This window comes from Perna viridis, chromosome 5, assembly GCF_037379345.1.
Source record: "Perna viridis isolate PV_CMFRI_1.1 ecotype Kerala chromosome 5, ASM3737934v1, whole genome shotgun sequence".
Classification (NCBI taxonomy): domain Eukaryota; kingdom Metazoa; phylum Mollusca; class Bivalvia; order Mytilida; family Mytilidae; genus Perna; species Perna viridis.
The window spans coordinates 6155926-6176994 of NC_142449.1; the positions used below are offsets into that span (position 1 = coordinate 6155926).

Consider the following 21069-nt stretch of genomic DNA (forward strand, 5'->3'; position numbering starts at 1 on the left):
TGCCTGCACGTATTTCTAATGTTGGTTAATGGATTAATTTCAACAATACTGGCTCCAGAATATTTTTAATTTTGAGTTTTTGAAGAGCCGATGAATTTCGATGAGGTTGATTTTTAAGAAATACAATACTCTCACACAAAGTGATCATTCAACATCAAGAAATGGTGAAAGAAACTAACTTTTCTCAAAAAGTACTTTTATTCTAAACACAATAAATAGCATTTATCAAAGTCAAGCATCAAATTAGAACTTCAAATGATTTTTAAAGCAATGCTCTATTGTAAAAACTTATCAGCTGTGTCGGTGTAGTTAATGGATAATTGTCACCATAATCTCTATATTGTGTGGTGTAACATTTGAAGATGGCCATTGAAACCAAACAGATTATTTTACTTGTGTCTAAATTTAATGGATCACTGGGGATTTTTCTTGATCATTCATACCTTGCAACAATATCAACACCCGTGTTACAATTTTACAGCTTTTGTAAAGAGCTGACAGGTGAGCAGATAATTAAAACATCACTTGATCCTACCTTTCCTATAAACAATGATGTCTGTTCAGAACAGTTGTACCTTTCAAATGACAGTCGTCTTCCATTGTCGTCCACTTCAATGATGATCAAGATAAAGATGATAATCCATAGCAATAGTACAATTAACAGGAAAGGGATCAAGACCGAAAACTTTACTAAAACCTAAACTCAATTCAGGCAACAGTTGATGATAGTTTTATACATCTGAAACACACAGCCAGAGAAGAAACAATTATAAAGTGCGGACAAATAACAGTCAATACAATGGTACTTCAATTTGTGATAAATACTAGAGCAGTCACGATATGTATATTTTTTTAGGCACCGTCCACATGGGGATAGGTCTTTGACCAGATACAAACCGATCGAAAGCAGGGTTCTTTGTTACCAGCTTTTATGTAATTATGTACGTACATCGTGCTTCAGCTTTGTGTTAACAGTGCTTAAACTTATTGTTATTGACATCACCATGGAAATCGGTAAAAGAACAATGAGAAAATCATTTCAAAGGGAGAGAGGGCTTACATAGCCTTTACCTGCTGCCTAATCCTTTTCAATTTGTGTTGAATAAAATATGGTTTAGACTAATTAAACTAAACTTATCATTACATTTAATGTTTTTCCTCTTTTTCAGTTCTATTAAGACACGATTTCTAAAAGGAGAAGGGGCGATAAAGGGTCTCATTGGCCTAAATTCAACTGAAAATTAATTATGCAGTGTTGAAGAGCAACCAAGGGAACCAAGATTATAGCGGTAATCAAAAGAATGCAATCCAGGGACAAAGACCAGACATGGAAAACAGACACAGACAACAAAGGACATACAGTAACTAAAATCATACATACAAAGTAACAAAAGTAAATGAGCAACTCGGACTCCACTAAAAACTGGGAGCATGGACCAGGTGCACCGGTAGGGTAAGCGTCCTCTGCTTTTCTAGAACCACCCGCCGAGTTGCTCATAAAAAGTCATGTCCGGGGAAGACAAACGAGAAAAGGAAAACTATGACCCGTTGAATACATCAGTTTTAATGGTGCTGATGGATACATCATAACGATCCACAAGTTCATGATGACGACCATAAAACTTCTGTAGTGATGACTTCAATCTTGTAGCAACATAACCCTATTCCAGAAGCAATAATAAGAATGATTTAATTGTGAATTGGAGACTTGAATCCATCACAAATGAGAAAACGTAAAGTTACTGGCCATTTTGAGAGCGAGGGGAAAGGGCGTGTGGGGTTGGAATTTGGGGGGGGGATGTTGAAGTTATTCATTTATTGATTAAGTAACAAGACAGATTTTCAAATAGAAATATTGATTTTGCTTGCTGCTTAAATATAAATAAAACTTGCACTTGCGAAGCAAAAAATTTCACCTGGGTTGACACCCACCCCCTTCTTTGTAATGTCCTTTTTACGAGTCTCGCGCAGACGGTACATGTGTGGTAAAGCTCACGGTGCTCGCTGATTTAGGCAATGACTACCCCATATTATTTTTCCTGATATTTATATATTCTACTATGTTATGAACAACTTGTATGTTATTTTTTGTTAAGCTTCTAAATCAAATCATACAAAAATATGCATGACCAGCTTTATATTATTTGAATTGTCTTGATAAAGAAAAGTTTTAGCTATTCTGTATGCTGGTATAGATTCATACCGTTTGGTCAAACCTTAGTTACTGTGTAATGGTAGTAACAGTCAGTGCATACTTTTAAATGGACCAAAAATGAGAATCGGTGTAATTACAAAGCAGAATAATAGCTATTGAATCAAAATAATCTTTACACATCAAAGGCAGATAACTGACCTTTTCGATCTCTTCTTGAGTTATGGTTGGTTAAGGACAAAGAATATTTCATGCGCTTCACACATAAAGCATCTCCTTTATCGGGTCGTAATAAATGGAGCACAAAATGAGCTGACAGATCATCACCATGATAGCCGTCACTGATTTGTTGCTTTTAAATTCTCCTTTGAAATCATTTACACTTTCTTTTGTTTTCAAATAGAAATTGAAACTACCGTCTTTTTTTACTGAAATTTTATAGTCGTATGTTTCTTTCCATCACACAACTTCTGAAATTTGATGAGGCGGGTTATAAAAGAAACATGAAAATTAATGACAAACAAATGGTTAGTCGAAAAAGACCCATGGGTCTTCAATGAACGACGAGGAAACCCTCAAAACTGGTCCCAAAACAACATTATACACAAGCACAGCAAAATAGTTGCCTTTATATACTCCAGCAACAATAAAGTAAACTGGAAATAAAAACAAAACAAGACATACAGAGATCAGAAATTCCTGACTTAGGAAAAACGCAAAAATGTGATGGAGTTAAAGTACTTTAGTGTGATCACAAGCCTTCCCTTTTTATAACTGGCCAATGTGGAAAAATATTACACATATAAACATACTACTACTAAGTTTAAAGAGGTCGGAATCCTTTGTTAAAACATAAATTAAAAAAAAATATTATACGTTACCCACATGCACGAACGAAGGACGACTAGCAGATTCCAGTTCACTAAGCTTGGAGCAAGTGCGAAGAAAGATAACCCTAATTCATTATATTGCATGCTTTTGTGTTTAGGTCTCAGTATCGTATTAATTTTCCCACAGACTTCTATAGTGAAGTGCATATTTTTAGGATTTTTAAAAAAATATGTAATTTGATTCAATAAAACTTTCACTTATGTAGCATTTCTAAGGACATGTGAAAAATAATTTTCCGCAAAGAAAATAGGGTGAGTCCACCAAGATCGGACAGAAAAGTAGCCTTGAACTATAAATAGCCATTTTCCGTACTTTCACTTTCGTTTTGCACTCATCAAACCAACCTTTTCAGTGGAACATTTTTATGTTATTATGATAGATTTTCTTTTTAAATAGTTCTTCATCTTACAGTGTGATGTTTGCTCTATTTTATAAGTCATTGTTCATATCTTTTGACAAAACATTAGTTTGTAGAGAGGCAAAAAGAAAATGCACTATATTTTTCTAGCATCCATGTTTTGACGTACACCCGCTCAGGGATATGCAATACGATACTGGTACCTTAAGAGTTTATTATATAGTGCTAAAATGGTCCACGATACATGACTCGATTTCCTAGCTGGGATATTACAACACATATTTTGTATTATATTGATATTATAACACATATTTTATATTGGCATTGATATTAATTGTACCTGTACTTTTTTATGTATGTATGTATATACGTTTCTTTGTTAATTGATGATAGATCAAGGTTTAGTCTTTATTTCAATAAAACTTACTTACTTAGTAAATATTTAAGCATTTTGGTCGCTAATATTGTTAGTGACGTCTTGCACTGGTAATAACAGTACTGTGCATTAGTTTATGATTTGCATTATTGTATATTACTACACCACCTTAATCAGCAGATCGGTGCAGAAGAATCGTCAATTCTAGCTTCATCCAAGATCAAAATGTACCCCTTAAATACCATTCGTTTACATGTGTTCTATGTGTGTTTGTTTGTACTTGTTTTAGAGAGGGAAGTTTGCATTAAAAGATGACAAAGAACGGTTAGCATAGAACTTTCTGTTATATAGCTGTCCGAGTTGTTTTGATTGAGAAACTTCGGGTCATCACGGTTACGAAGTAACCCAATTTTAAATAGAGCATATCGTAATTTTGTTTGAGTTCGTACCATTTCGGACCCACTCGAAGTTAACCCGATTGACGAACTGTTGCGTTACACAACAAAGTTCAAAATTCAAAGTTTAATAGTAAAGTCGGTACATATAAAACATTACAACACAAACTTTAAAACGTTCTAAAATGTCAAGTATATTTTCGAAAAGGAATACACTTATTTTGCTAGTTAAATGTACAATGTCAAAAGATGTGAAATAGAAAAGAACATGAACGTATATTATCAATCGACCTAAAATCTTCAAATTTCAGCTCACTAAAATTTGTGATTTTTTTTAAATTTTGAACCAAATCCATACATATATCTACGCCAGGGTTTATGGTGAAAATGAGAAAATCACTGATTGATTTGGAGTTAAGTTTAGTAGAGCATTGAATACGCATGGATGTTGCAAGCAAGCAAAAAATCAGTGGCATAGAATATTTGACGATTATCGACATTGAAGACTTCAGTCTTTGATTTATTTATCTCAAACTAAATTACATTTAAAAATAGAAGAACGTTATGAAGCCATCCTACCATCACCATCAATAATCATGATTTTTTACCGATTTGAATGTAATCATTTTTTCGCGATATAAGCTGGTTCTCGGCTGATTACTACATTACACTACATAGACTACAAGCGAGCAGTTTAATCGAGAAAGACTGGTTCCGATTGGTGAATAGAATACTCTAGGCAAACACGGAAACAGATACGTTCTTTTTATGGGTTAAAGTAGAGTAAATATTCATGATCTAGCCTAAAGGTAAAAAACGTAAACTTTTAATTTAAAACGTAAAAACCCATTTACTATGTATCATTCCGCTAGCGTACTGTACTTATTTACACACGATGGGGACATAACTCTTTGTATGTCTAAATTGGTCTTGAGCTGGCATGTCAGTTAACTGCTAGTAGTCCTTAGTTTGTACATTTGTGTAATTTATATTCAATTTCTTTATTTCCGTTGTAACAAGGGACTTTGACCTTTCTGAACTGATTTTTAGGTGTGTTTAATTGTGTAATATTTGTTTCCACTGTGACCAGATTTTAAAAAGGGGAGGTTTGTGATCACGCCAAAGTACTTTAACCCCTCCGCATTTTTGCGCCTGTCCCAAGACAGGAATTTCTGGTCTTCGTATTCTTGTTTCGTTTTCACCTTTATTATTTTTTATGTTACTTGAGTATATAGTGGCAACTCTTTCGCTGTACTTGTGTATACTGATGGGGCCAGCGGCAGCCTGTCCTGTGGTATGAGGGTTTCCTCGTCGTTCATTGAACACCAATTTGTGGACTTGGGTTGACATTTTCATCCCGGTGGTGTTGTCTCTTTGACATATATACCATACCTTTTCTCGTTATATCATTTGTTTAAAGGGGCGGGGTTCAGTATTTAGGTTACAGACCACCAATTCAACCAATGAGCATTTGGAACGTACGCAAAAATAGTCCTACGCAGAAATTACCCCTGTTCCTCATAGTGCTGTGAAAAAAGTTCTCATCTTATTTAAAAAATTCAAACAGTTTCTGAAAGGAAAAACATTTCTGTACATTTTATAGGTGCATTTTGCTTCTTGTGATGTGAAGCCTAATCTCCATAATGATTTTTAAATATACCCCTATCTTGTGAAAACACTGGGATTTCCCATGCTATTTATAGACCCTTCACTTCCGGTGACCAGTACTGCACTGCAAGTCTGCTAACCCCACATGCCATTCTGAGGATTGTGAGCTGACATATGTAGAATCATGCTGATATATAGTCATCTGCAGGTTAAAGTTAAGGTAAAGTCCAGAGAAGCCATTGAATATTGTGAAATTAGCATAGAAGCCTATGGGAAGTGGAATTAGTGGTTTTTAGCCTTTAGTGTGGCAGAGGGATATACCTTCTGTGTAGGAACACGAATATAAATCACTGATCACAAGATTTAAAATTTATGTTGAAAATAGCACTAAATTATTGTGAAAATCGATATGATAAATAGGGTAATCGGTTTTCGTGAATAACAAAATATAATTACTAGTGCCAAGAACGCTTGGAGATTTAACTTGCATGTGGAACAAATACCACTCACTCGTGAAATCCATGCGTTTTCCCGGGCATTCCTGGTCATGTTTTGGTTATTTTTTCTTTCCAATAAATTATCCCATTACTATTGAAAATTATTTCTTTCCATATCTTTTTTAACAACAGATCACTATATAATCACTATATTTGTTTCACCATTTTTCCAATCTCTTTACTACTTTTACTGGTTCTAAAGTTACTAAAGGAACCCAATGGATGCAATGATATGGAAACCCTCTGCCTCATTCTTAGATGAGCTTATACTTACAGGATTTAACTTTTCACAGTAGACCTTTTCATCTAGTTTCTGATAATATTGTAACATGATATTGTGGCCCCTACACTGGTACAATGTGGGATATTTCACTCCCCTATAACAAAAATTTTTGAGATAGTAAATTAAGGTCGACTATCATAGCAGTTCGTAGCGAGTTTTAGATTTGCATTATAATCCGAAGTATTTCTTCGCGGCATTTTTCTATTGGCAACTAATTTTTTATGCCTAGAGAATACTTCGTGTTGACAAATATAAGATTCTACACCATATCATACATTTAAATCAGCCAGTAACCATGGAAACCAGTGTGTATGCAAGCATTTAAAAGTCACGCGGTTTTGAGTTGAATCTTTGTATGAAGAAGTTGCAATGTTTAGTTATATTTCAGCTTTTGGACTAACTTACTTACTTTCTTATCCTTATTACAGTATACAGTTTGAAATGTGAAAATACATGTAAAAAATAACCTGTACTACTTCTATTACTACTACTCGAATTACATTTACAATATATTAACTCAAAATCCTTGAAGTTCGCATTCAAATAACCATGCATGTGCCGAGTTATATTTGCAATGCCAAAGTTTTTACACCTTTGCTTAATCGGTGCTTAATCCTGCGTCTCTATGCAAATTGGTACAGTGCACTGGAAACAGCTTTGCATATATAATGAGTGTTCATGCCTTGTGAAAGTGGATATCAATAAGCTTGCAAAGTGATACATAGTAAATTAATAGGTGATTGGGCATTTGTCACGCCTTGTTAAAAGGCTTGATTGATAATGAACGTCTACTAACGTCTAAATAGAATAAATCAGGATCGTTCATAGAAGATTGATTCATTTGAATGAATAGCATTCAAACCCCCTCTATAAAAGATGACGCCATTTATTACCCAAAATACACAAGAACCCCAACAAACAACGCTTAATAGTCGTATCAACAAATCCAAATCACTATCATCTATTCTAACAGATGCCACTTGAAAAGTTTTGTGTCGACTATGGCATGGTATCGGTTACAAACAAATAATATTTTTCATTTGAATGTATTATTTCTATTCAGTTTGTATAACTTTGTATTGGAATGCAATATTTTTTTTCATTCAATAGTTTTTTTTTTATCATTTGAATGACATCTTGGGGTCATACAAGTATCGCATAGATAAAATAAAACAGTCGAATATAACTATCGCATTTAAACGAAAAATCACACCAATTAAATGACAAAATATTGCATTGAAATGAAAAAAAAAACAATTGGATTGAAAATATATAACTACATTTAAACGAAAATTATTGAATCTTTGCAAACATTAAAATGCCATAGTCGACATTATAAACTCGTTGATCCATAGTCGACATTATGAACTCTTTGATCGTCACCATATTCACCTTGATAACAGATTTGTTCACAATGTCGTCCCCTCTTTTGTTTTAACAATCCAGAAGTTTGTAGAAAATCAGACCTTAGCGGTGCACCTGGTCCATTTTTTTTCAATTTTAGTGCAATTAAGTTTGATCATCATAGTAAAAGAATAAATAATGGAACGTAACTATCAATATGTATTTTTAAAAAATTGTTTTCCTTGATGTAGTCTTTCCCCGGGTTATGGATATCTTGTTCTTCGTTCTGTTCATGAAAAACAATATTTTTTAGGATTTTAGAATGTCACTTGTCTTGAGTTGAAAGTTCATACCAAGACCGTTCAATGGAGTATATTACAGGCTTAATATTTACTTAATAACAGTACAATTGTTGCTTTAGTTGAAAAGACAGAGTTCTGGACTAATCACATTTTGTAGTCATATTTTTTTTATTCGAAGATTAAAGTGGCGAAAACGCTACTGGGAAAATCGCAGGCTAATCGTTGGAAAAAATTACAATAATTGGAAACCTTGTCTGACGATGTTGTTTGTCAAACATCTTCATATATCTAATATCATGTAAAATTAAGCATTCAGCGATTTTATATGGCTTTCGAATCCAAAGGAGGGAAAGTTTTTTTCCAATCAAACCTAAAGCGAAACCTGGAGGTTGGCGTTTGGTGTAATGCAGTATTAATTTCCTTACCATTTATTTCTTTTAAAAATATTTCAAAACTGTTTTTGAAATAATTATTGCTACTGCAAAAGGTCAAATTATTTCTACTGAAAACAAATACTGATACCAAAATAAAATATTTTTGAAACAGTAAAATGTTTAATGAAAGACACCGATAAAACAGTATGGATTTTTTACTGGCAAAAAGCAACTATTTCTTTTCGACTAGTACTGCAATAGTTTTTGATGAATCACGTCAACGTTAATTACTGTTGGACATAATGGTATGTGTAACACGTGCACGAACTGTCAAATTTATTGTCTCATGTCAATTTAGTCAAATATTGCATCCATAATAAAAAATAACAATTTACATTTCAATCGCTGATAGCACTTATTGCATTCAAAAAAAATGTGCCAGATGAAAATATTCATTTCTTAAAAGATTAAAATAATCGGATGCGAAATATTTAACAATAAAAAGTAACTGAAATTCCCCAAGGATACATATCTATGACAATCCTACATCATGATGTTTGATTAATGCACAATACAGGGTAAATAATCACTACACACAAACCCCTCATTTGCTCTACGATGTTGGTAGCTGAATTATTTATACGAAGTTGACAGATGACAGCACCGACGTTGATTTGATCGTCATCGATTACTTTAAATCTCTGAGAGGATTCGACGGAGTTCGTTCAATTTAATTTGCTCGATAATCTCTTTGGAAATGAGCTAAAAAATTTTGAATATATCTTGAATGTATTCTGAACTGCACTGGTAACGCTAATCATATAAAGAACAAGTTATTGTTTGTCTGGTTTTGGATTAAGTGTGTATTCGTAAGCTTATCTATTTTAAAAAGTTAGAAAAAGTCTATGATATATTGAACCTTAGCAGGAAAAAAACTTGAAATGTTCAATATAACATGTAACGTGACAAATGAAACAGAAATGTGTGTATGTGTTGATGAATACGAGTATTATTCAGAATGTTACATCGTTCTTGCCGTATCTATCGTAGTTGTTATATTTGTTATGGGTTTTGTTGGAAATATTTTAGTCATTGTTGTCATAATTAAACGTAGGAGTATGCACACCACTACTAATTGTTACCTGCTCAGCCTAGCCTATGCTGACCTGCTGCTGCTGTTGTCCGCAGCGCTGCCGGCCACAGCAGATCCATTCTACAGGAGAGGAGAATGGCCGTATGGTTATGCTTTGTGCTCGCTAGTAGTATTCATTCAGTATTTCGGAGCTAACGCTTCTGCGCTTTCTATCACTGCATTCACAGTAGAAAGATACATAGCAATCTGTCATCCGATGAAGGCACAAATCATGTGCACAACTGAACGTGCAAAGAAGATTATCGTGGGACTATGGTGCTTTGCGTTTATGTATTGTGGACCATGGCTAGGATTGAGTGAAGTACTTTGTAAAATAGATTTAAAGGGGAACAAAATGGAGCTATGTGGCTACAGACTAGAGAGACACCAATACAGATTGTACTATGTGATAGATTTAGTGTTATTTTACATAATACCATTACTAATTACCGCTATTCTTTACTCTTCTATAGTACACATGTTGTACAACACATCTATCTACTGCTCTCGCAGACAGAAATGTTTTGAAGAACGACGTCAAGCTACAGTGTCATCTAGAAGACAGGTAAGTTCTAATATATTAAATGTTACTTGTGAAACATTTCTTTGGGTTTGCGGTTAAAAACTTCTATACTCACTAACTTGTTTCCTGATATTTACGTAATGAATTGAATTTAGTTTACCTAAAAAAGAATAGTTCACCATTAGTTTTATTAATTGATACTTTCCTTACTGTTTTAAATAATTGAATTAAAATAAAACTTGGACTTCAGCAGCAATTGTTAAATAGAGAGGAACGAAGCAATCTTTTAACTTTGTTATAATTCTTATGATGCATATCACTTCTGCAAGTGAAAAATTTATTCATCTTTTTTCACAGAAATTGGCATTATTTTACATTATAAGTTATTTCAATAGTTATGACTATGACAAAACCGTACAGTAATAAGACTAATGCCACGGGTGTTATGAGGATCGGTTTTTGAAATATGCATGGTTTTATCGACTTGGTTGTCCTTTTGTGTGGATTTTGTTATCTTGTAGCGAATTCGTTAAAATATCAAATGAAATATAATCGGTAATTGTTTCAGGTTTTCGTCAGTAAATTCGAAAGCGTTGTTGGTAGTGCCAATATCAGTTGTAACGACAGGCCAAAGGTTATTAAGGCCACGTGATACAATTAATTGTAGTTATCATGTCGTTTCTATTTTACACGGAAATATCAATAAAACATCAGCTTATACTAGAACTTTTTGGAGTGATTTGCAGGTTGCGGTCTGCCAAGAGAACAAGTTTATTTTATTGAATTTAGCAAAAAAATAAATTAAAAAAAACAGCCTATATTCAACGTGCATGGCAAAGTAAAAACAAAATGGGATATGGATCAGGTACGCTGTAGGGGATGATTTTTCTTTCATTATTAGAATCATTCATCGAGTCGCACATGACCGGTAAAAATTTCCGAAAGTTAAATAAAATGTTGAATAGCTTGTTTTATTTTTATTAGAGACTGACACATCAAATTGTTCCACAAATCAGGATGTTTGCTCAGTAATAAAACTTCTATTTGTTAATACTACGCCGAGAGCATTAATGGTTTTATTATCAACTGGGTTCAATATACTTTTGGCCAAAAAAACATCAATATCCGGTTTGTGCATGTAAAATCGGGAGCTTAAAAATAGCATCATGGCAGCTTCATTCTCGAATATTTTGTAAATGCACTTGAGCACCACACCTTTCTAGGAAACATTAGCTAGCTTCGATGATTAAATGCAAATCGAATCTTAGCTTTTTCCCAGATAGGGGTGGTCAAAACATGGCACCCGAATGTTTACAAAAATAACTTTATCATGATCAGCTTATCAATAACCGAGACAATTAGATCCAAAGACATTTCGGACCATGCAGCCCACAGTTCCTTCCAAAGCCAGAAATTTTGACCCATACATATTTCAGACCATGATAATAAGAGAATACATCAGGAAAAAAAACCGTATATCATAACAAATTTTATAATTTTAGAAGTAAATGAAAACAGGGCTGACAAAAATTACGAAAGATGTTTCTTCGGGAGCGTTTACCTTCCTCATATTACCTTAAAATAATTTATCTATAAGATAATCTTAATTAGCTTCAGAAACATGCCAAAAGTGTTCGGTCATTTGTAAATTTTCCCTTTGTTTCTATGCAAAATCGCATTTTTTTTTAAATTTGAAAGTTATTTCTAGATCCATTTTCATGATGTTTTACAAATTATAAGCGAAAGTTTTTGAAGTTTTGCTATTTATTTTGAAAAATGATTTTCTGGCTTAAAATGAATGACTATTGGCACTTTTATTACCGAGAGAACTGATGACGTTACGATTTAACACTATTTTCAATAGAACGTATATAACCACGTAAAGTAAAATATTACGGTGACAAGCACTAGAATGTTTATAACCACGTGTTGCAAATTGTTATGGTGACAGGCGCTAGAATGTATATAACCACGTGTTACATATTGTTATGGTGACATGCGCTAGAATGTTTATAACCACAAATTAAAACGCTGACAGGCACCAGGACGTATCAAACCACGTATAACAAACTGTAACAGCGACAAGCACCAGGACATATAAAACCACGTACAAAAAACTGTTACGGCGACAAGCACTACGTACATCAAACCACGTATGACAAACTATTACAATGGTAAGCATCGGGACGCATATAACCACGTATAACAAACTGTTACAGCGACAAGCGCCGGGACGTATCAAACCACGTATAACAAACTGTAACAGCGACAAGCACCAGGACATATAAAACCACGTACAAAAAACTGTTACGGCGACAAGCACTACGTACATCAAACCACGTATGACAAACTATTACAATGGTAAGCATCGGGACGCATATAACCACGTATAACAAACTGTTACAGCGACAAGCGCCGGGACGTATCAAACCACGTATAACAAACTGTTACAGCGACAAGCACCAAGACGTATATCAGCACGCATAACAACTGTTACAGTGACAAGCACCAGGACGTATCAAACCACATATAACAAACTGTTACAGCGACACAGCACCGAGACATATCAAACCACGTATAACAAAATTATACAGAGGAGATAAGCACCACGACGTATAGAACCACGTATAACAAACTGTTACAGCGACAAAGCACCGAGACATATCAAACCACGTATAACAAAATGCTACAGAGGAGATAAGCACCAGGACGTATAGAACCATGTATAACAAAATGCTACAGAGGAGATAAGCACCAGGACGTATAGAACCACGTATAACAAACTGTTACAGTGACGAGCACCAGAACGTAACAAACCACGTATAACAAACTGTTACAGTGACAAGCACCAGGACGTATATAACCACGTAAAACAAACTGTTACAGCGACAAAGCACCGGGACGTATCAAACCACGTAAAACAAACTGTTACAGAGACAAGCACCTGGACGTATAGAACCACGTATAACAAACTGTTACATTGACGAGCACCAGGACGTATCAATCACACATAACAAGCTGTTACAGCGACAAGCACCAGGACGTATCAATCACACATAACAAGCTGTTACAGCGACAAGCACCAGGACGTATATAAACAAGGAACATAATGACACTACGATTGTAGGTGTAACTTGTTATTATATAGAATCTTGTTATTTAATCAATGCCTTTATATAAAATAAGTTAACAACTTTGAATTAACACTGTAGAAGTCATTTGAATGGCACTGTTTTGGAAAGACACATTCACCAGTGTTCTCTTCCATTTGCGATATCTTAAAACATGATCAGCATGCGTCATAAGAACCTTAAACATATTCATCTAAATACGTGTTTTAAAAAATGAGTTATCAATTATATGAACTATCTCCTGTTTGTTAAATATTGATCTCTGTAAATCTATCATATAGTTTTATGACTTCCGTGCTGAAAGAAAAACATAAAACCGTTGTTCGTAGGCATATACATGTACTTGAAAATGTTCGCCAAGACAGATGTGTTGAAAGAAATGTCCGTAAAAAGTAAATTCAGATCCACACGATACAGTAACGTGTTCTAGGATTAAACTGCATATTTTCATTTACCATGGAAACTGTTGTACAGACTGTGGTTGTAGTTTACTTTACTAGTGGTAAATATGATACAACTGTCAGGTGTCTTATTTCATATATCATTAAACCGTAGGATATGACTCGATTTGAGTATTGTTAACTCAACCACCCTGTCCGAGTACACTTTATTTAGACTTACTAAGTCTATAGGTACCGCTTATTTTATACCGTAATTTTATACAGGTCAAGGAAACACAAGTTCCAAAAGATTGAATGTTAAAGAATATAAGTTCCTCGGGAATTTTGGTTGTAATATATGTTCCTAATGGAATAAACTTACTATAACAAATGTTCCCAAAAGAATTTTCATTATAAAATAATCTATAAGAAATGTTCCATCGGAAATTCTATTATAAAGAACACATTTACGTGCAGCAAAATAACGAACGCTTACAATACAAACCAAAGTAGACACCATTATAGTCGTTCACATTTTCAGTTTACACATATAACAGCCGCAAAATCAATTATAACAGATGGGTAAATTGTCGAGGCAAAGACAGATTAAATTATCAGAGGCCAATCATGCTATTTATATTGACATGATCTCAAACGTTGTTCTTTCTGAATTTGATAATGACATTCATGAGAAAGATTAAGATAGGTTAAAGACGATTACAACTGATTTCACTGTGCACGGGAACTTCCTTTGAGATTAAAGCACGACGCCAAATTTTATTGCTTGAAACGTACATAGTAAATTGTTTCCTGGCCGATCGCGATAAAGTATGTTCTTGAGACTGATATGCCAGATATTAAGCTGTTCGACTATTTTATGGTAATTGACTCCAATAACTCCACGACATAAATAGATTCAGGAATCACTTAACTATTCTCGAGAGGGATATTCAATGGTTTCAGTAAATTGTTGTATTAAATAGCAAGTCATTAAAAAAGACATATATAGCTCTTGGGTTGCCATTTTCAGTCTTCTGGTTTTACTGAGGAATGACAAAACCCTCCTTACCATTAAATAATCTTATCATGGTTTCACATGATAACAGAAATATTGTGAACTATCATTAAAAAGATTTGCTATAAATTAGTGCTAAATATAGTGTTAATGGTTTGACCTGAATTTTAGTTTAACTGTGATTGGAACGATATAACCTCCACCCCAAAAATTGTGTTGCTTTGTCAAATCTATTCATTATGACAAGGATTATGTTTATGAGACTCTACATAAACACAAGCTTTATGACATTGATGCATTTTTAGTTACGACAAGAAAAAAGTACGATTTCCATTCTAAGATATACAAACTGTATTTCTTATAGAAAAATATGTATACTAGTAGTTTAAAATATAAAATTAACGTACCAACATTCTTCATAATGACCCAGTAACCACGAACCAGTTGACGTAGAAATTATTCACGATAAAGTGGATTCCACGCAGGTATAAACATGGCAGCAAGCAATGAAAACCAAGTTTATTTAAGTTAATAGTTCATGTCACATTCACTAGAACTGCAAAAATAGTTTAAAGTTGTTATAAAATCCAGATTGCAATTCATGAATGAAGCCAACGTAACAATATACAATATTTTATTTGATTATCTCAAACACAAGTGCACACATATACATTATAATCACAGCATGCACAAACAACACTTCAACATTGTGACTTATGAGTAATCAAGGGAACCGAGATTCTAGCCGAAGTCAAAAGAATGTAATCCAGGGACAAACACCAGACATAGAAAAGAGACACATACGACAAAGAACATAAAATAACAAAAAAAATACATACAAAGTAACACAAGTAAAAGAGCAACTCGGACTTCACTGGGAGCATGGACCAGGTGCACCGGTAGGGTAAGCGTCCTCTGTTTTTCTAGAAACACCCACCGTGTTGCTCATAAAAGGTTAAGTTCATGGTAGACGAAAGAGGAAAGGAAAACTATGACACATTGTACAAATAGGTTTTCATGGTGCAAATGTATACACCGTAACAATCCAAGAGTTCATTATTACGACCATAAAACTTCTGTATTGATGACTTCAATCTTGTAGCAACATAAACCTGTTCCATAAGCCTAATTGGAAGTACTCTAGAGCGACACAAAAAGTCTGCATGGTTACGGCAAGCTCTGGCATAACGCATGAGTTGTGATATGTAAACTCCCATACGCAGGTGCTGAAGGAATGCTGTCACATATGAAAGGAAAGTTGACAATACGGAATGAAAAGTCGTCGCGTATGTCGTATAATTTGGTCAATCGTTTTCCTTTACACTCGACTTCAAAGTGTAGATCAAGATAGGAGGTGACAGATTGAGTACCAGAATATGTTAGGATACGTAAAGTCTAAGTAACAAACAATCTATCTGAAAACTTTTGAAACTAGTAGACAAAATGTTGAAAAAAGCCAGAAAACAAACATCAAAGAATGGAAACCAAAGAACCAAGAAAACACAACAGAAAATTCAATGAAAAATCGCACGGAGGGTCTTGCTGAGAACAGACATTCACTTGTCAACCCAATCGCTTTCACAAAATCTCTCAAAAAATATCAACCTTAAAAGTTTCGGTCCTCCTTTTCTGTATACAGTGGTGTAAAAGCTCTAAAGATACAGAATAAATTTTGAACCATCAGTATATCTATGCGTGGAAAGAGTAATCATGGAAACCAAGGTTCGAGTTGAAATCAATAGAAATATTCCTAGAACAAAAACAAGACAGGGAAAACAGACACACACAGCAAAGAGCATAGAACAACCGTAATATGGAACATATGTTATGCATTACAATACAATTTAACCGTTGGGAATATTAAAGATTTTTATTTAATAAACATAAACGGCCAAAAGTCATGAGGACAATAATTACGACCGATTGAAGGATACCTCATAAGTAACTTTACAGTCCTTATTGCAAGCTATAAACCCTCTAGTCAAAGATGCAGCTTCGAACTTTTTGCCATATCAAATTACAGTACACTTTCACATGAACTATATTTCTGTTATGGAAAACTATACTATTCATTAGCATCGACTTTATAATGATCTCAAAATAATAGTACATTTGCTATAAATAATCAATGTTTTGCTAATAATTAATGAAATAAAATTGCATTCCTTTGACATTTCATTACAATGATACATCCGTTTCTCTTAATGACATTTCAAATCCATAAAGTCCTAAAAGATATCCCATGTTTATGCATTTATAGGTCATTTTTGGTAAACTCCGAGATTTTATTAAATTTGTTCGAAAATGCCCTATGCACACCAGGGTTGGGTTCAAATACTTCTGAAAGTAAATAGATACTCTCAGTTACTTTGGAATTTTTGTCAAATACATAACATTGCAATTACTTTGGTTTTCAAAAGGATTTTTTTCCTAAATGTGATTACACTACAAATAGGAAAAAAAATGATTTCACTATTAAATCACACTATCTAGGGGAAACAAGATTAATGACTGTCAAAGGTAGATTAAGAGATTAATCAGACAGAAACAAAAGTTTTTAACAGATAACAAATGATAAAAGGTTTGATCAATTTGTTTTGATGTTTGTCAATATACTCTTTTAAAACGTATTTGAAAATATATAGCTAATATACACTGATTATTGTAATTGATCAAAATATAATTATATGCAACATTTTTTTATTTACTATTCATACTGTTTGATCAATCTTGTCCTTTTAGCTTAGATAACTAACTCCAGGAAACATATGGGATAGATCAATTTATCATTAAATTGCAATGTATTTGGAATGAATCCTCTCAAGTCAGGGTTTTGAGTCCACCCTCGCTCCCTCAAACCCTTGACATCAATCGTTGATATTTAGCGGATATCGTCCAGCGCCATCTAGTGAGTTACCTAAATTTAACCCGGATCCAAAATCCAATGAAATCACTCGTAATAGAAACTCTTCGATATAACTTACAAAATGGCTACATACACGTAACGTCATTTTTTTCGCTAAAGACTCTAAACAGAATCTACAGTTATCATTTTTTTGGTCATATTGAATCATTTGTGACATCTTACAACTATCAGTTACTCGTATCATTGTTTACCTTTCACGGACATTTTATGTCAAATCAAGTTTCATTGGTGCTTCTCACTCGGAGAAGCAACTAATCAGAATTGACTGGACGCTAAATATGAATGCGTGATGTCAGGGGTTTTAGGGAGCGAGGGTGAACTCAAAACCCTGACTTGGGAGGATGTTGAAATGTAATTGTATTTAAAGTATTTAAAAAAAATTAAATACTTTCAAATACAAGTAATTGAACATTCCTTCAATTACTTGTGCTTTGTAATTACTTCCGAAATATATCTAATTGTTATTGATTGCAATTACCGATTTTAATTACCCAAAGCCTGATGCACACTCTTAATAAATGACTTAAAGGAACCATGGAGATAGGTGTAAATGAAACAATAGTAATTAAACCGAAAGTCGACATGAAGTATATCAACAAAGCAAGGTCACAAATGGAAAATTATTTGCAGTACTTAAGGAATAATATTTTCACATGCACATAAAAGCAAAATCTTGAAAAAATCCAGACAGTACCACATGAAAACTTAGTCACATATTGGTGAAACTGATTGAACTTTTTACGGTGACCAATTGTAATAACTGTGTTTTCTACATCTAATTTACATACAGAGATATTTTCATATTGAGTATATTGTAGAAAAATGACAATTTCTTGGGAGTACATTCATATAAATAGTAATAAGAAAAGGTTATGAAGGTAACTACATTCCAAACAACAAGATCAGTAACACCAGGTCTCTCCAAAAGGTTTCATACACGTGACACTCACATTAAAGAGTGAGATTTAATGACACAATGGGCTCGTATGATTAGATGTAAATCTAATTATGGTTACAACACAATCGATGGTTTAATAGTCAAAATATGACTCGACATATAATACATTACAGAAAAAACGGAACATACATGGCGAAACGCAACACATGTACCATTGTATAACATTTACAAAAATAGTAAATACTTAAAGAGATCACCAAAAAGGTCTTCAATATGTGTAAACACAGCTTCAAGTAAGCTTTAAAAGGCCCCACCAACAAAAGTAATTACTGTTAAAACTGAAATATATATTGTACATTTTGGCAGCTGTTGAAACATCCTTTCATTGGAAAATTCACTAGAATGAATAATGCAGGAAACATTTTTATATACTGTTTCTTAACACTTAAAAAAACACAAGTTTTCATTTGCATATTTCATATGCTTATATGCATACGCTACCTTCCCATTATTGTGAAAAGCATGATGAAGCAGTGTAATGAATAGAGTGGTTCACATTCTGAAATATATACATTACAAACTAAAAAACTCAAAATCATAAAACCCCAACTTTGTTCAACGAAATTAAGCAAAATTTAACCAACATTTTCTTTCTCGTGTAATTTTCCTTGCTGATGTCTTGATTTTTATATCTGCCACAGAGAACTTGGACCATTCTTCTCTTAAAAACAAATCGGAAATTACATATGGAATACTCATAAGCAGTATTTTTTAAATGTTACTACAACAAATATATAGAACACATATGCAGAGATTACAATTTTACGACGATTTGACATGAAATGAATGATACGTATCTTAAAATATCGCAATACGTGCAGATAAAGCCTTAACTCTATATATCTACATTTAAATTATTCCCTTGAGGAATTTTCTACAAAGTTTTATCACACCATATAGATTACATAGATGGTATCCAGAACATACGTGTAATGTGGTTGTGATAAAAAATTAAGAATCCCATATTTTATGATGGAAATTTTTTTTTAACACGTGAAAGTACACGTGGATAATATTTTAGTACAAAGATATTTGTAAACCTAAAGAGTGGCGGTATAAGTAGACTGGTTCCCGATATTCAGTATGTTAAACATATACAAATATAAATCGTGAGAGTGTATGGCTGTAACAAAATACCTGGAACCAGGATACACAGGCAAAATTATTTCACATGATTTTCACCTGAATTGAGCAAATAAACTAAGTGACAGAGTTCACGTGAAATTCGGGTGAATGAAGCCTTCACGTGAAATTCACAGGAAATGTTCACAAGAAATTCGTGTTTAGTGAATTTCACATGATAATCATGTTAATTGCATGTGAATTTCATATGATAATTATGTTAATTTCATGTGAATTTCACGTGAAAAATATTTGTTGTGTTCTGTAATGTGTCTTTTTTTATATTTGTGATTGTGACACGTAGGATTTTCTATCATAATCGTAGTCACTTACAGCATTAAGACAGAAGGGCAAAAAAGATGTTTGAAATTAGATTAGTTAAGTAGGAATAAAATGGAATTTATACCAGCAGGAATGTAATCACTTTTTAAACGAATAACCAAATTCAACGAATGCTCAAATTCGCATTATTAGTACACGACTAGAGTACAAAATTATAGAAAGAGAAACAGAAATAGTAGCAAAAAAAAAAAGAATTGAATAAAATTTTATTCTTCGATAAGCGTTGAATATCTAATATATAATTGAAAATTCGTGTTAAATGTCCAATTACTGTTTCTGTGACACAAGACTTTGTACTATAGTTATTGCCAATTAATTTAGCCACGCTCCCTAGATACATTGTCTAAACGAAACAAAATGGATATGTAACGACATAGAAGTAATGAGCTTGATATATTATGCATTTTTACCCGACATTAAATTTGAGTTAATCAACCTAAGTGCCAACCTTTGAAAAATATATATATTGAAGATATGAACAATTCAGTTACTACAGCAAACAAATATTGTGAAGGTGTTTATAAGCATGCATGCTGGTATCCGCAATGACAACCATAATTCAGTTAGCAAACTAACAATAAAGAGAAAATAATCACAAACGTTTGTTGGTTTTATTAAAAAGCAACATACATCGTCCCATCACATAATAATGATTAGTTATATGTACACACATGAGGTTTATAAGAGAATACATAACAGATCATTCTACAACCAAACGACCAAACGACAAAGAAATAGTCTTTGCGAAGTTCTGTTATCTGTTAGTACATTACTTCGTTACTATATAAGTATATACTAGTAATGTGTTTTATGGAAAGGACTTCACTAAGTTAAAAATTACTTGTGTTTAATCTATTTGTTGTTTGATGAAAAATAACATGTTTAAACTATCAGTGATTAAATAAAATAAGATTATTACGATAATTAGAAATGCACGCCACAAGTTTTCACAGATTTCAT

The 21069-nt window shown here is 33.3% G+C and overlaps 1 protein-coding gene across 1 annotated transcript in view; it reads left to right on the forward strand.

Annotated features, from left to right (window-relative positions):
• Positions 1-9504: 9504 nt before the first annotated feature.
• Positions 9505-21069, forward strand: part of LOC148615744 (thyrotropin-releasing hormone receptor-like) — a 28620-nt gene continuing 17055 nt past the window's right edge. The window contains exon 1 of the mRNA XM_088581561.1: positions 9505-10277. Coding sequence (XP_088437687.1) covers positions 9522-10277 — 756 coding nt within the window. The 5' untranslated portion in view covers positions 9505-9521. The remainder of the gene's footprint in view (positions 10278-21069) is intronic.